The 17,001-nt window shown below is 40.5% G+C and overlaps 1 protein-coding gene across 2 annotated transcripts in view; it reads left to right on the forward strand.

The window, feature by feature from the left end:
- Positions 1 to 17,001, forward strand: part of LOC141133520 (uncharacterized) — a 151,511-nt gene that overhangs the window by 106,425 nt on the left and 28,085 nt on the right. For both annotated transcript variants that reach the window (XM_073622947.1, XM_073622946.1), the window contains exon 4: positions 216 to 605. In XM_073622947.1, coding sequence (XP_073479048.1) covers positions 216 to 605 — 390 coding nt within the window. The remainder of the gene's footprint in view (positions 1 to 215; positions 606 to 17,001) is intronic.

Consider the following 17,001-nt stretch of genomic DNA (forward strand, 5'->3'; position numbering starts at 1 on the left):
GAGGTTGCTAGGAGTTCCATGAGCAATGAGCAATTTCTGCATCTCAGAAAAGTTCCCACTGACACCAATGGTCTTTTTAGGTATCTGTAAAGGTGGAATTCTTCCCAATGACCATCACACTAATGTGTCATGAATTGTAGATAGAGTCATTTTCAGCAAGAGTTCCCTGAGATTGGAAAATTATTTAATGGGTTCCTTTTTTATTCTCTTCCCAGATCCTACTCAGAATGATCCCAAGTTCACAGTCACTCAGCCTGAAAATATAACGGCTAATGAAGGAGCCTCTGTCACCATCAGCTGCTCATACACCGTCCCACCAGACCAAAACCTTCTGTGGAGTGGAGTTTTCTGGAGAGTGGGCAGCCCAACGGGACCCTACGCCTATCACCCCTCTGATCTGATGGTTCATCCCAGTTACAGTGGAAGAACTCAGCTGAATGGATCAACTGATCTCCAAATAAACGTGACCCAAGATACAGATACCACCACCTATTACTGCTTTGTGATGCTGAAATTTTGTATTGGAAGTGACAAGACCAACTCAGTGCTGAAATACGGGAACGGGACGCAATTAAATATAAATGGAAAAAAACAGACCTCCACAGGTATAAATAACTTTATTTTTTGCTTTCTTATTATATGCCTAATCAGGGCTTTTTTAGATGCAGGAACTTCCCCAGTCTGAGTCACCCCTTGTCTCTGCCCCCTACCCACCTCTGATCACCGTCCCTTGATTCCACCCCCTACCCACCTACCAGTACTGCCCCTTTTAGAGAATACAGAACCAAGTATCATTTTGTGGTGCTAAATCATTTGTATGGAACATGTTAATGATAAAAAGAAAAGCAGTAAAATAGATCCCCTGCAGCCAGGAATAGAATCCCAGCAATAGATCCCCACACAATAATAGACTCCCCCAGCAACAGTGGACTCCACCCCAACAACAATAGATTCCCTGCAGCAACAGTGAACCACCCACAACAAAAAATCACACCCAGTAACAAAATATCCACCCAAGCAATATTAGATCCCCCAGCAGCAACAACAGATCTCCCAGCAGCCAGCATCAATAGATCCTCCAGCAGCCAGTAAAAATAGACCTCTCCCTCAACAGTAGATCCCTTCCAACAACATAAGACCCCCCCCCCAGCAACAATAGATTCCCCATCAGCAAAAATAGACCCTCACACAAAATCAGATCCCCACCAGTGACAATAAATCCCGCAGCAGCCAACATCAATAGACCCTCCAGCACTACCCACACCCCATGCTATTACATACATTCAGTTCTGGAGGTGCTGGAACTGCGTTCCCCCGCGTTCCCGCTGACAAAAAGCCCTGTGCCCAAGCCAGTCTCTTAAGGAAGAAATATTTGGGTAAAAAAGCATCCCTCTGCAGCACATTTTTTGGCATTGTTCATGGTATAAGACATTTTCTACTGAGTTGCATTTACATGTGGTGCGTTCAATTTGTTCCGGTAAGTCTACATGTAAAAAAATGCTCAGCACGTATAACTTTTTTAAAATCGACTTGAAATGGGTGCAATGGTGTAAGCAAGGCTTATTGAAATGCATTAAACAAAAACAGAAACTCTCTGGTGGGACTTTCAAGGGCAAAAATTCCAATTTAGGCATAAACAAGATAAATATATAAAAAATGTAATTTTAATCGTACAATAGGTAAAATAGGACACAGAGTTGACTGTGTCAGACCAAATACATTAAGACAATACATAAATGATGTGTAACACAGTAGGAATGAAATCACAACCACGGTTTGAAACCACTCTTGTTGTAATGAACAAGGTGGTACCCAACGCGTTTCAAGGTCATGCGTTTATCCTCTTCATCAGGGGCAGGTGGTGGAATTATCTATGATATCATATACAAGCAGGTATCTTGTTGTGTCACATCAAGAGATTAAAAACAAGGGAATGTTGGCTCTGCTGGCTCTGAACCATCCAAAAAGGGCTTGGGGGTACAGGTGGCCACCTCACTGACAACCAAAAGGGTGGGGGCGCAGGGCAGGAGAGCCCAACCCTCAGGGGAACCCACATCAAGAGATGGAGTGATAAAATCTCCTTATCTGACCACCCAGGGATTAGATAGGCTAGTTCCGAAGTGACAGAACGGCAAGCCAAGCAAGCCAGGTTTAGGGAGACTTGCTCTGGGCAGCCAGCAGGAGTCACTCCTGCTGCCCAGAGCAAGTCTCCCTAAACCTGTGGACACCTAAGTAAAGGTATACCCCAATATCAATGCATGTGAATGTGAATATTCATCGAACTGGACAGTGATCTGGGGTTAATCACATTTACCCCATTCAAATAAATCACATCAGTACTTAAGTCCCCACTCTGGCTTTCCGTTCTGTCACTTCGGAACTAGCCTATCTAATCCTTGGGTGGTCGTATAAGGGGATTTTATCACTCCATCTCTTGGTGTGGGTTCCCCTGAGGGTTGGGCTCTCCTGCCATGTCCCCCCTTTTGGTCGTCATTGTGGTGGCCGCCTGTGTCCCCAAGCCCCTTTTGGACGGTTCAGAGCCAGCAGAGAAAACATTCCCTTGTTTTTAATCTCTTGATGTGATACAACAAGATACCTGCTTGTATATGATATCATAGATAATTTCACCACTTGACCCTGATGAAGAGGACAAACGCATGACCCTGAAACACGTTGGGTACCACCTTGTTCATTACAACAGGAATGGTTTCAAACATTGGTTTTGATTACATTCCCACTATGTTACACATCATTTATGTATTGTCTTAATGTATTTTATCTGACACTGTCAACTCTGTGTCCTATTTTACCTTTTGTACGATTGAAATTAAATTTTTTATATACAGTTATCTTGTTTATGCCTAAATTGGAATTTTTTCCCTTCAAATTCCCACCAGAGGGTTTCTGTTTTTGTTTGCTGTCTATATTAGGGATGTGGGCAAATTCTCCTATACCCCACTAAAGTTGAACTGGTCCATTTCTATTGAAATACACCTTTTTTTTTTTTATATGCATTCATACTGCGTTTAAAAGCACATTCAACTGCATGTTGTGTAAAAGAGCCCTTAACCATTTCAGCCCTGGAAGGGTATATGATCGCATCTGCGGTTTTTATTTTTTGCGCTATAAACAAAAAAAGAGCGACAATTTATTTGTTATATGTTTTGTTATTAATTTTTTTTTTTTATTAGTAATGGCGGCGATCTGTGATTTTTATAGTGACTGCAACATTATGGCGGACACATCGGACACTTTTGTCACCATTTTGGGACCATTGTCATTTATACAGCGATCAGTGGTGCTATAAAAATGCACTGATTACTGTGTAAATGACAATGGCAGGGAAAGGGTTAAACAATAGGGGGCGATCAAGGGGTTAAGTGTGTCCTAGCGAGTGATTCTAACTGTGGGGGGGATGGGCTTCCACAGACATGACAGCGATCACTGCTGATGACAGGCAGAACGGGGAAATGCCTTGTTTACATAGACATCTCTCCGATCTACCTCCCCACACCGCAATCGCAGGCCGCTGGCGAACATCGAGTTCCCGGGACCCGCGGGCACACTCCCGCCGACAGGCTGCAAATTTAAAGGGACATTTGCCTGCCTGTGCAATTCTGCTGACGTACATCTGTGTGTGGCGGTCGGCAAGCGGTTAAATTGTACAATATATCAAGCCAAATAAACTTTCCAGTTTTAGATGCAAGTGGGGAAGAATAAGTCATTGTTTTGATTGCTATTTAGTGTTCCATTTGAACTATATCTTCTCTAGAGCATTTGTTTTTTCATTTTTTTTTTTTTTTGCAAATTTTTTCAAAATCTGCATTTTTGGCTATAAAATTACTTAGAACTGCCAGAATGTTATATATTTTATAAATGCAGAGGCCCTGTATAATGTTTATTGAGTCTATATTTTCACAAAAAAATCCACTAAACCGTTTCTTGCACATTAATGCAATTAAATCCCCCCCCCCCCATTTTTTTGTAATATAAAAAAATGAGGTAGTGAAGAGTAAAAAGATACCGAATATGTTAAGCCTCGAAAATATGTCAGTAACTGGGGATAAATTATTGTACCAAAAATGATCAATAGGCACCCCTTTTGAATGCCTTTACAGCTCATCAGTTTAGAGTTAACCACAAATGAGGGACCTATAATTATTGTACTCACTCTGATGTTCATGGCCATATCATATAACACTAAGGCTGGGTTCACATATGTGCAGCTGTGGTTTTCAGTCCGGGGTCCAGTGCATTTCTGTTCACCGGTTCAGGTGCTATTCAGGTGCAAATTTTTGCCTGAAATCGCACTTGAACCGGAGCCAAAAACGCACAGGACCCTTTTTAAAAAACCACGGCTGCCCCAGACATGTGTGAACCAGCTCCATTGAGAAACGGTCACATTCACATGTCATGCGAATTGGATGTGGTTTAAAGCGCATCCAATTTGCATATATGTGAACCCAGCCTTATGGTACAAATTGCTGTTTACATTCACATCCTCTGCCCATGCTTGCATTTGCAGGGTAATTGGAGTCACTTTTAATTATTTTTAATTATTTTTATTACACTTTATTTCATATATATATATATATATATACACTACCGTTCAAAAGTTTGGGGTCACATTGAAATGTCCTTATTTTTGAAGGAAAAGCACTGTACTTTTAAATGAAGCTAACTTTAAACTAGTCCTAACTTTAAACAAATATACTCTATACATTGCTAATGTGGTAAATGACTATTCTAACTGCAAATGTCTAGTTTTTGGTGCAATATCTACATAGGTGTATAGAGGCCCATTTCCAGCAACTATCACTCCAGTGTTCTAATGGTACAATGTGTTTGCTCATTGGCTCAGAAGGCTAATTGATGATTAGCAAACCCTTGTGCAATCATGTTCACACATCTAAAAACAGTCTAGCTCTTTCCAGAAGCTACAAAACTGACCTTCCTGTGAGCAGATTGAGTTTCTGGAGCATCACATTTGTGGGGTCAATTAAACGCTCAAAATGGCCAGAAAAAGAGAACTTTCATCTGAAACTCGACAGTCTATTCTTGTTCTTGGAAATGAAGGCTATTCCATGCGAGAAATTGCAAAGAAATTGAAGATTTCCTACAACGGTGTGTACTACTCCCTTCAGAGGACAGCACAAACAGGCTCTAACCAGAGTAGAAAAAGAAGTGGGAGGCCGCGTTGCACAACTAAGCAAGAAGATAAGCACATTAGAGTCTCTAGTTTGAGAAACAGACGCCTCACAGGTCCCCAACTGGCATCTTCATTAAATAGTACCCGCAAAACACCAGTGTCAACATCTACAGTGAAGAGGCGGCTGCGGGATTTTGGCTTCAGGGCAGAGTGGCAAAGAAAAAGCCATATCTGAGACTGGCCAATAAAAGAAAAAGATTAAGATGGGCAAAAGAACACAGACATTGGACAGAGGAAGACTAGAAAAAAGTGTTGTGGACGGATGCCAAAGGTGTGCAATGCTGTAATTGCTGCAAAAGGAGGATTCTTTGATGAAAGCAAAGTTTGATGTAAAAACAATGTTATTTCAAATACAAATCATTATTTCTAACCTTGTCAATGTCTTGACTCTATTTTCTATTCATTTCACAACGTATGGTGGTGAATAAGTGTGACTTTTCATGGAAAACACAAAATTGTTTGGGTGACCCCAAACTTTTGAACGGTAGTGTATATATATAGTCTTCTCTGCCCACTACTGCAGCTAATCAAGTACAGAATGTGTTTGATTAGCTGTTTCTGTGGCCACAGCAGCCAGTGAATGACGGCTCTGAAACCAAAAACACCCAGAGCTTCTGCCTTCATAGACAGCAGAGGAGTTCACGGAACTTGTGATCTCCTGCCACACCCCATCCTGAGCGCCAGTACTGTAAAAGTGATTGGGTAGCTATATAGCAGCCTGGATCACTTTTACATTACAGCCAGGATTCAGCTGAATTGAAATTTTGTGAAGTATTGTTCCCACATTGTAGAGAGGAAATGTAGTTAAAGAGATTTCCCCTCACATCTTGCCTTTCTGTCTTATGGAGCCCTGGATAGCAGTACAAACCGGTGGTTTGCCATCACTACTCGATTCAAAACTAGGAAAAAGGTTTTAACTGAACATGAAGCTAACCTTTAAAGGATAAGTTTACTTAACAAAAAAGTGGCATCTAGTACAGGGAGCTTCTTCCCATACTGCTGCCACAGGGAGGGGGGTAGTGGGCAGTGGCTGCAGCACTTGGAACATGTTACATGTTGCCAGGGCAGCCATCAGAAATTTTGGGGCCCCTTACACAGCTTTAGGCCTGCCCCCCCCGGACCTGGCAACCAACATTCCCCAGGGCCCGCCCACTGGCCATTCCACTGAATCTGCCCACTGGCTATCCCACTGAGTCCTTCAGTGCACCCAATTTTATTTTATTTTAACACTCATACAACTTAATATGCAAAGATGAAAAGTGGATTCCCAGTCATCAGTGCTTTCAATATTTAACAGTAAGGAATTATATTTTGGCCAACAAAATATGAAGCCTGCCATCATGACAAGGTAGACTATTTTGAGCAGAACCCTACACTAACACTAAGTTAACCACCTTTTCAACCCCCCCCCCCCCCCCCCGAATCTATCCTCCCCTAGCAGATCTAAGAAAACAAAACACTCAAAAAAAAAGAAAGATTCAGTATATTCAGCAAAGAGACAGCCCAGTTCAGCAAAGAAACAATCTCAATCCAGTAGAGGCATTCCCATATATTCAGAAAAAGAGATATCCCAATCCAGAAAAGAGGCATCCCCATATAGCAAAGAGACATCTCTATATAGCAAAGAGACATCCCCATATAGCAAAGAGACAGCCCAATCCAGCAAAGAGACATCTTCATATAACAAAGAAACATCCTCATATAGCAAAGAGACTTCCCAGTCCAGCAAAGAGACATCCTCATATAGCAAAGAGACAGTCCAATACAGCAAAGAGACATCCATATATAGCAAAGAGACAACCCAATCCAGCAAAGAGACATCCTCACATAGTAAAGAGACAGCCCAATCCAGCAAAGAGACATCCTTATATAGCAAAGAGACAACCCAATCCAGCAAAGAGACATCCTCATATAGCAAAGAGACATCTATATAGCAGATCTCTATATAGCAAAGAGACATCCTAACAGTATGCTGTCCAGTTCTGGGCACCAGTCCTCAGGAAGGATGTAATGGAAATGGAGCGAGTACAAAGAAGGGCAACAAAGCTAATAAAGGGTCTGGAGGATCTTAGTTATGAGGAAAGGTTGCGAGCACTGAACTTATTCTCTCTGGAGAAGAGACGCTTGAGAGGGGATATGATTTCAATATACAAATACCGTACTGGTGACCCTACAATAGAAATAAAACTTTTTCGCAGAAGAGAGTTTAACAAGACTCATGGCCACTCATTAAAATTAGAAGAAAAGAGGATTAACCTTAAACTACGTAGAGGGTTCTTTACTGTAAGAGCGGCAAGGATGGGGAATTCCCTTCCACAGGCGGTGGTCTCAGCGGGGAGCATCGATAGTTTCAAGAAACTATTAGATAAGCAACTAAATGAACGCAACATACAGGGATATACAATGTAATACTGACACATAATCACATATAGGTTGGACTTGATGGACTTGTGTCTTTTTTCAACCTTGCCTACTATGTAACTATGTAACTAATATAGTAAAGCGACAGCCCAATCTAGCAAAGAGATCACCTCATATAGCAAAGAGATAGTCCAATCCAGCAAAGAGAGATCTCTATATAGCAAAGAGACATCCTTATAAAGCAAAACGACAGCCCAATCTAGCAAAGAGATATCCTCATATAGCAAAGACACAGCCCAATCCAGCAAAGAGACAGCCCAATCCAGCAAAGAGAGATATCCATATAGCAAAGAGATATTATCATATAGCAAAGAAACAGCACAATCCAGCAATGAGACATCCTCATATAGATCACATACACACAGTCTCTCTCTCTCGGCTGACCACCCGGAACACAAACAGCCCCCTCCAATCAATTGTACTCACAGCCGCTACTTGTAAAGGAGGTTTTCCTAGTCCCAGCTTTGTTTACATTTAAGTCACTGAGATACAGCCAAGCACAGTCCAGAATACAGTACAGGTAGCACACAGACACACCAGAAGTTCACATGCAGGAAGTAGCCAGAGGCGGCAGTAATGAGCCCGATATGGGCCCATTGACACAGACTCAGACACAGAGCAGCAGCTCCTGTTGTGCATGTAAAGAGAAAGCCATGCAGGACCCCTGCAGCCCCCACTGCCTTCTCCCATCCCTGTGGGGCAGCCGGGCCCCTCAGGAAGCATGGCCCCCTACAAGTGTATGGGTTTTCCCGCCCTGATGGCGGTCCTGCATGTTCCAACCTAAAAACGCATGGCACATGTAACATGTTCCCAAAGGTGAACTTATCCTTTAAATCAAAATGTAATATATTGTAGCCTACTAGTCTTTAGAAGTGGTAGATTTTCACCTGGTGATCCTGCCAGTAATACACTTCCTGTCCTAGAGTGACAATAGGTGAATATATTTTTCATGTCAAGTGCATGCTCTCAGAGAGATCACACAACAGCCCCTGAGTTCATCCTTAGAAGGACTGAGTGATGTTAGTTCAGACATCATCAAGGGTAAGTATCATTGGGTTGTGGGAGACCTGGGGCACTGTGGGAGAAATAAGCATGCATAGTGCATCACACTAAATGGTGGGTGTGGCCACATTCTGCTGGCAATGGGAGGGGCTTAAAGAGACAACATTAAATAGGATGCATAAATGGGCACACATATGCTAGAGTCCTTGCACCCACAAAATATTTCTAAAGTGTTTGTGTAGCTATTGCTAAAGCTTGCCCAAAAAAATTGGAGTAGGCTAGGGTTTAATTGCCAGCTATGTTCTGACTGAATACATTCACCCCTCAGTATGTCCCGGTGGCTATTATTGGAAAGACAGAAAGTAATGTTAAATCCAGCGGTTCATTTATCTGCATAACAGGAGGTGAGGCAAAATTGGGGACACCGGTTCTGTGAGGAATTCCCCTTTTGTGGAGATTTCTTTTCACTGTTGCGTATCCAGGACAGGGAGTAATGGAAAATATTCTCAACGAGGCACAGAGAACAGATGAAAAAAAAAAAAACACTGACGGGGTCAAAACAAATCCTATTCTATACATATAAATAAATAGAGATCTTGCGAGCTACCATTAGACAATCCAAGGTTACAACTACCATCAGGTGTAGTGATGAAAGATTTATAAATGTAAATAGAGAGCAAATTCACAGCAGCTTAGCATTAATCACAATCCCATAATCTGTGAAAATATATACCGTATATATAAATAAAGAAAATGCAGCGCTATGTGATAATAACCTTACAAATGTAATGATGATGCCGTAAATAAAAATCCAAGTTGCAAGAAAAAATATATAAATGCAAATAAATCAAAAAGGAATTGTGTCAAGCAATTTCAGTGAAAAATGTTTTCATTAGTATCAAAATGCAATCAAGTGTCCAATAACTGTTAAATCGGGTTAGGGAGTCTCCAAACAAGACATTTTTCTGATGAGACAGTGAGTCCAAATCTTAAGAAAATGAAGTGCTTTTATTCCATACACTGCAGTGGAGAAACACAATACACAGTTCTCAATAAAGCAGTACAGTGAAAGTGTTTCTGAGGTTACATCTACAGGCTATACAATTTTATATGTATGAATATGCTTAAGGTCTAGGCGTGTTATAGGTATGACCGTATAGTTTAGTCCAATCAGCATTCATATCTTCTTAACAGCAAGGGAACAGTTAAGTAGGTGGTTACATCGTGTGACATGTTCAGAAAGTGAAAGAAAACATGGGCACCGCAATGACGGTACTGGATCAGACCAGCTAGATAAGACTGTCCATTTCTCAGAGCGAAAAGGGATTAAACTGTTGCTTCTTATCTGGCGGTGAAGATCATCATAGACTTTTAACTTTGTGTCTAAAAAGAAGCAAGAACATGCATTACAAATCCTATAAGTGAGAGTATCACAAGCAGCTGAACCACTTCTGGGCTCTAAGTAAAACAGGCTTTTGCAGGATCCCACAGGTAAATCCAGAGATGTTATCCTCAATTTAAAGTAAGAAAGAGGCTTGATAGTGCATTATCATTTGATTATAAATTTATTGTAGGTAAAAAACAGTACTCACATTTCACAGGTACTTCCAGCGCACCAAACTAAAGAAAACATTCAGTATAAAAAATCCTCTCCAAACGGCTTGCAAGCTTGTGTGTTTCAGCAGCTTAATCAAATGAGCATGTAACTGTCTCCTCCACTATCCTGGCCCCTCCCCTACGCGTGATGACACAGGGCTAATCACATGTCTTCCTCAGGGGGATCTGATTGAATGGTGGAGACTTTTAGATGATATACTGTGTTGGCGGCCATTAGCGTGAAGCCGCGATATGCGCCATTTTGTTGTGGGTCTACCCTTATAACTACAACCGCGGCCATGTTAATGAAGCCGCAGATCGCCGATAATGTTGCTAACTACAAGCACTAAGAAAAACCTCATTAAAATACAGGACGAGGAGAACACACAAGAACGAAGCCCCCAGAGAGGAATGACAATATATGTATCATTCCCTAATTCTTTATTACAATAATGATCCACTATTAACCCCATTAATACAGAATATGAATATTCGGATCATATCACACCATTAACCCCATAATAATGCATCCCCCTAAAGAGGAATAGCAATATACAGTGGGGACGGAAAGTATTCAGACCCCCTTACATTTTTCACTCTTTTTTAGATTGCAGCCATTTGCTAAAATCATTTAAGTTCATTTTCTTCCTCATTAATGTACACACAATGCTTAGGGGCCTCTATCTCCCAAAATTGCATCTCTTCCGGAATCTTGTTGTGCTTATCCCTAAAATGAATGAACAGGTGGTGTTTATCAAATCCATTTCTTATATTCATCCTCACGTGTTCTTCCATTCTAACTTTAGGAGCTCTCTTTGTTCTACCGATGTAAATTAAGTTGCAGGGACATTTGATGGCATAAACTACTCCTTTGGTTTCACAGGAAATAAAATCCCTAATGGTATATATGTGATCATTTTTAGGATTAATGAAGGTTTTTACTTTCTTAACATTTTTTGGGACCCTGACGCAACTGTAACAATGACCACATCCATGAAAGCCCTTAATGTCCCAGAACATCAAAGGCCTTGGTGGTGGAGATTCTGAATAACAAATATGTTGACATGTTTAAACGTCTTGTCACAACCGACCTTGAGGAATTACCGATTAAAAAAGTATATGAACATAGGGACATCAAAAAAGGTATTAAACTATTAGAGACACAAAAAGAAATTGTTGTTCGCCCAGCAGACAAAGTAGGGGGATTATGGTATTATCCACTGACCAATATAAACAAGAAATGAATAAGATACTGGAAGATAGGGAAACATATGAAATTTTAAATATAAATCCTCTAAAGCAATACAAAAAAGAATTAGAAGAGCTAGTCCAATATGGAGTAAGAAAAAATATACTAAACAAGCATGATGAAAATTATCTAGTACCCACCGCATGTAGAACTCCAGTTATATACTATATTCCGAAAATTCATAAGGACGGGTTAAACCCCCCCCCCCCAGGTAGATCCATTGTCAGTGGAATTGGGTCCCTAGCTGCTACAGTAGGTTGGGGGAGTACATAGATCTCTATTTACAGCCCTTAGTGAGGGTCACCAAAGCATTCCTCAAAGATACAAAGCATACGTTACAGCTGCTCAAAGAATGCAACGCAGGTGGTGGTATAGTATTGGCAACGGCTGACGTGGCATCATTATATGCTAATATAGACGACCACGGAGCTATACAAGCAGTCAAGTGGGCATTAAAAAGAAGTCAGAATTATGTACAAAAGGAATGAAAATGTATTTTAAAATGTTTAAAGTTCTGTTTGACACATAATTATTTTTGGTACAACAACATTTATTATTTGCAGGTTAGAGGTTCGCAATGGGGGCAAAGTTTGCACCCATCGTGGCTAACTTGTATATGGCAAGTGGGAGAAGGAGGGTGTCCTACTAAACCCAGATCCTAGAATTCTTTTATATAAACGCTTTATTGACGATCTAATTATTGTTTGGGAAGGACAGAAAAATGATTTGGAATCTCTGTTAATAACAAGGAATCATAATGATTATAATATAAGTCTGACATGGGAAATTAGTAATCAAAAGATACACTTTCTGGACTTGGAGATAAGTAACACCCAACATGGTATAGAGATGATCACATACTTTAAGGACACAGATCAAAATTCTTATATCCCCACGATGAGTTGCCATTATAAACCCTGGATAATCAATATCGCCAGGGGACAGTACATGCAAATAAAAAGGAATTGCACAAGGGTTGGAGATTGTGATAAACAAACAGACAAATTAACTAAGCTGTTTAGGGACAAAGGATATAATGTCAACTTTCTGGAGAGAGAGAAAGGACTAAAATTAGGGATATGGATAGAGAAAGGTTACTGGAGGACAATACAGGTAGAGAGAGACATCTGGGCAGTGAGGCTTGTTTGGTTTTGGATCATGACTTACAAAAAAAGGATGTAGAAAGATTATTACTAATGCCGCGTACACACGGTCGGACTTTTCGGCTACAAAAGTCCGACGGACGCCGACGGACCAAATCCGGCGGACAATTGGATCGTGTGTGGGCTTCCCCGGACTTTCAGCGGACTTTTCGAGTCGCAAATCTGACGGACTTTAGATTTGGAACTTGCTTCAAATCTTTACATCATAACTCCGCTGGACCCAGAAATCCGCTCGTCTGTATGCTAGTCCGACGGACAAAAACCAACGCTAGGGCAGCTATTGGCTACTGGTTTATAAGAAAAAAAGTGTAGCGCTATAGTATGTCAGTCAAAAACATTAAGGTGTACTGATTGACCAGTAGTGTATATCCCAAAAGTTAAATAGTATTGGATCACATATACAAAAGCAATAAAACAGTGAAAATTCAAAAATTGAAAAGAAAACACTCTTATTAAAACCTTTAAAATATATCAATATAAAGAGTGTATATCACACAGATTAAACCCAAACCCTTATAGCTAACCACAAGCATATAGGGATGGGAGCAAGTGATAAGTCCCTGAAGTGAGAGAAGTTCTTTTGATCAGGTAGAGACCTCTTAAAACATGGATCCAGATCTCATAGAAATGGTTGTTAATGGTGGACTCCTCCACTGATCAGCCTGATGGAAAGAATAACATAAAATGCCCTTACCAGACGCGGTGGACTCACAAGCCATACAGCGGTGAGTCATACGAGCTTGAACCGTGTAGCACGGTAGGGTTATAGTTGTTCCTGGTCTGCAACCTGATGGTCTTGAGAAGGACTCCAGTCCTGAGCAGTCTCTCGATTCGTCCTCCAGCACTCTCTTGGGTCTCAGGTAGTTAGAGGTAGGGAAAAAGTGGACGAAAAGAAGCTCCACATAGTGTAAATCCAATCAATCAGGAGATTTATTGTATAAAAAATTTCCAACGAAAAAGTTCCAAATAAAAACAAACATTCATAAAAACGTAATTAGCGCAGTAGACAGATGGTATAAGGTAGCGTCCTACACCCGACGCGTTTCGTCTGAAAAGACATCAACTGGGGTACAGCTAACCTCTCATCTGCTGCGCTATTTAATAAAAAGTGCTCAAATCAGCATTGGGGACACCTTTCGTCCACTTTTTCCCTACCTCTAACTACCTGAGACCCAAGAGAGTGCTGGAGGACGAATCGAGAGACTGCTCAGGACTGGAGTCCTTCTCAAGACCATCAGGTTGCAGACCAGGAACAACTATAACCCTACCGTGCTACACGGTTCAAGCTCGTATGACTCACCGCTGTATGGCTTGTGAGTCCACCGCGTCTGGTAAGGGCATTTTATGTTATTCTTTCCATCAGGCTGATCAGTGGAGGAGTCCACCATTAACAACCATTTCTATGAGATCTGGATCCATGTTTTAAGAGGTCTCTACCTGATCAAAAGAACTTCTCTCACTTCAGGGACTTATCACTTGCTCCCATCCCTATATGCTTGTGGTTAGCTATAAGGGTTTGGGTTTAATCTGTGTGATATACACTCTTTATATTGATATATTTTAAAGGTTTTAATAAGAGTGTTTTCTTTTCAATTTTTGAATTTTCACTGTTTTATTGCTTTTGTATATGTGATCCAATACTATTTAACTTTTGGGATATACACTACTGGTCAATCAGTACACCTTAATGTTTTTGACTGACATACTATAGCGCTACACTTTTTTTCTTATATTTGTTGTCACAATTAGTCTAATTGGTGGTGTTGGCAGCTTATCGTTTTTACTACACTTTGTATTCTATATATATATTTGGTTTGTTTGGTGGGCGCAGCAGCTTTTTCCTTTACTTTATTATTGGCTACTGGTTACCAACTTACTTATTTTAGTCCGGTGTATGTCATCACGTACGAATCCATCGGACTTTGGTGTGATCGTGTGTAGGCAAGTCCGGTCATTAGAAAGTTCGCCAAAAGGCCATCAAAAGTCCGTCGAAAGTCTGTTGGACAGGCTGTCAGACTTTTGTAGCTGAAAAGTCCGACCGCGTGTACGCCCCATAAGTATTGGCAGGTGTTAAAGCAGGATACATTATTATGTGATTCTTTGTCTGATAAACAAAAAATTGTTTATAAAAGGGCCCCCAATTTGAGGGACAGGATTGCACACAATGTGGTAGAACCTCCACCACCCAGGCCTTTGATGTTCTGGGAGAGAGCTCCCAAAGTTAGAATGGAAGAACACGTGAGGAATATAAGAAATGGATTTGATAAACACCACCTGTCTATTCATTTTATGGATACAGCACAACAAGAATCCGGAAGGGATGCAATTTTGGGGGATAGAGGCCCCTAAGCATCATTGGAGAGGATGTAATTATATTAGAGAAATCAGCAAGCGTGAGTCCTGGTGGATATACCAATTGGGGACTTTATCGCCGGGGAGTCTAAACAAAGAGTTTGATCTCCAGTGCTTTCTAAGTAATCGCTAAAATGGGATGACCCCTTGTTTGTTTATTTGTATTTATTTTTCCAGGCTCTCTGTTATGGGATGATGGGTGTTGTCATATTATACAGTGATTTATTGCCAATATTGAGGGGGTGGTATATTGGTTCCCTCCCTTTCCCCTCCCCCACTTTCTTTTGTGTAGTCAGCCATCACCCTTCCTCCATATAGAGTTTAATTGGGATTAGGGTATAGTCTATGACACTATGTACTTGTTCTATGATTGGTCTAACTCAGTACTATCTCCCTCCGGGGTTTTTCATTTTATTTTGTTGCACTACCACCTAGGAGCTGTGCTAGGATTTTTGAATAAATATTCCTTGTTGGATAGGTCAAATTTGGCTTCTTTTATATATATATATATATATATATATATATATATATATATATATATATATATATATATATATATAATATTTTTATTATTTATAATAAAAAATGGGAAACAAGGGTTAAAATCATAATATATTTATATTTTTTATTATTATTGTTTTTTAATTTAATTTTATGTTAAAATATGTTTTGCTATTTCCATTGATGAGTAATAGATGCTAGTTTGTTATTTTTTTAGCTGTATGTTGTTAGCTAGCAATCCATATGATGCATTATTATGGGGATAACGGAGCGATATGATCCAGCTATGTATATACTAAAATAATGGGGTTAACAGTGATTAGTACTGTAATAATAAACTAAAGAATAGTATATACATTGTTATTCCTCTTTAGGGGGAAGCATTATTATGGGGTTAATGGTGCGATATGATCCGAATATTCATATACTGTGTTAATGGGGTTATTAGTGGATCATTACTGTAATAAAGAATTAGGGAATGCTACATATATTGTTTTTCCTGTCTGGGGGTTCTAATGAGGTTTTTCTGAGTGCTTGTAGTTAACAACATTACCGGCGATCTGTGGCTTCATTAACATGGACACGGTTGTAGTTTACTATTCAGGGTAGACCTACAAGAAAATGGTGCATATCGCGGCTTCACTTTAATGGCCAACAACACAGTATATATTCTAGCAGTCTCCACCATCCAATCATATCCCCCTGAGGAAGAGACGTGATTAGCCCTGTGTCGTCACGCAAAGGGGAGGGGCCAGGATGGTGGAGGAGACAGTTACATGCTCATTTGAGTAAGCTGCTAATACACACAAGCTTGCAAGCCGTTTGGAGAGAGTTTTTTTATACTGAATGTTTTCTGTAGTTTGATGCACTGGAAGCACCTGTGAAATGTGAGTACCCTGATGTTTTTTACCTACAATAAACTAATAATCAAATGATAATGCACTATCCAGCCTCTTTCTTACTTTAAATTGAGGATAACATCTCTGGATTTACCCGTGGGATCCTGCAAAAGCCTGCTTTATTTAGAGCCCAGAAGTGGTTCAGCTACTTGTGTAGACCAAACTTGATTGTGCGTCCACACTATTTGAGGTGAGCACAATCACACAGGGGGAGCACGTGTGTGAAGTCACACTCTCTCTTTTTTTATCTGGATCATCATCACAAGAGTCGCTTTATGGGACATTATTATATTGATATATTTTTCAACTTATACTTTTTTCTTTGTGGACTTGTTGAAATTGAGAGAAAAAAGTTTCTTGGACACTTGATATTTTGATACTAATGAAAAGGCCCTTTTCACACATGAATGTCCGTTTTCACAGACTCCGCTTGCACAGCAGGGATCGCTCCGTTGATCCCCGCTGAGATGGCAAATGACAGGTCTGTCTCTGCTCACTGTGCAGAGATGGACCTGTCAGATCTCCACTTTCCACTATAGGGGGTCAGATGAAAACGGACCACCTGTCCGTTTTCATCCGATCCACCAGACGGATGGAAAATGGGGTTTC

Source organism: Aquarana catesbeiana, linkage group LG03 (genome assembly GCF_042186555.1).
Source record: "Aquarana catesbeiana isolate 2022-GZ linkage group LG03, ASM4218655v1, whole genome shotgun sequence".
Classification (NCBI taxonomy): domain Eukaryota; kingdom Metazoa; phylum Chordata; class Amphibia; order Anura; family Ranidae; genus Aquarana; species Aquarana catesbeiana.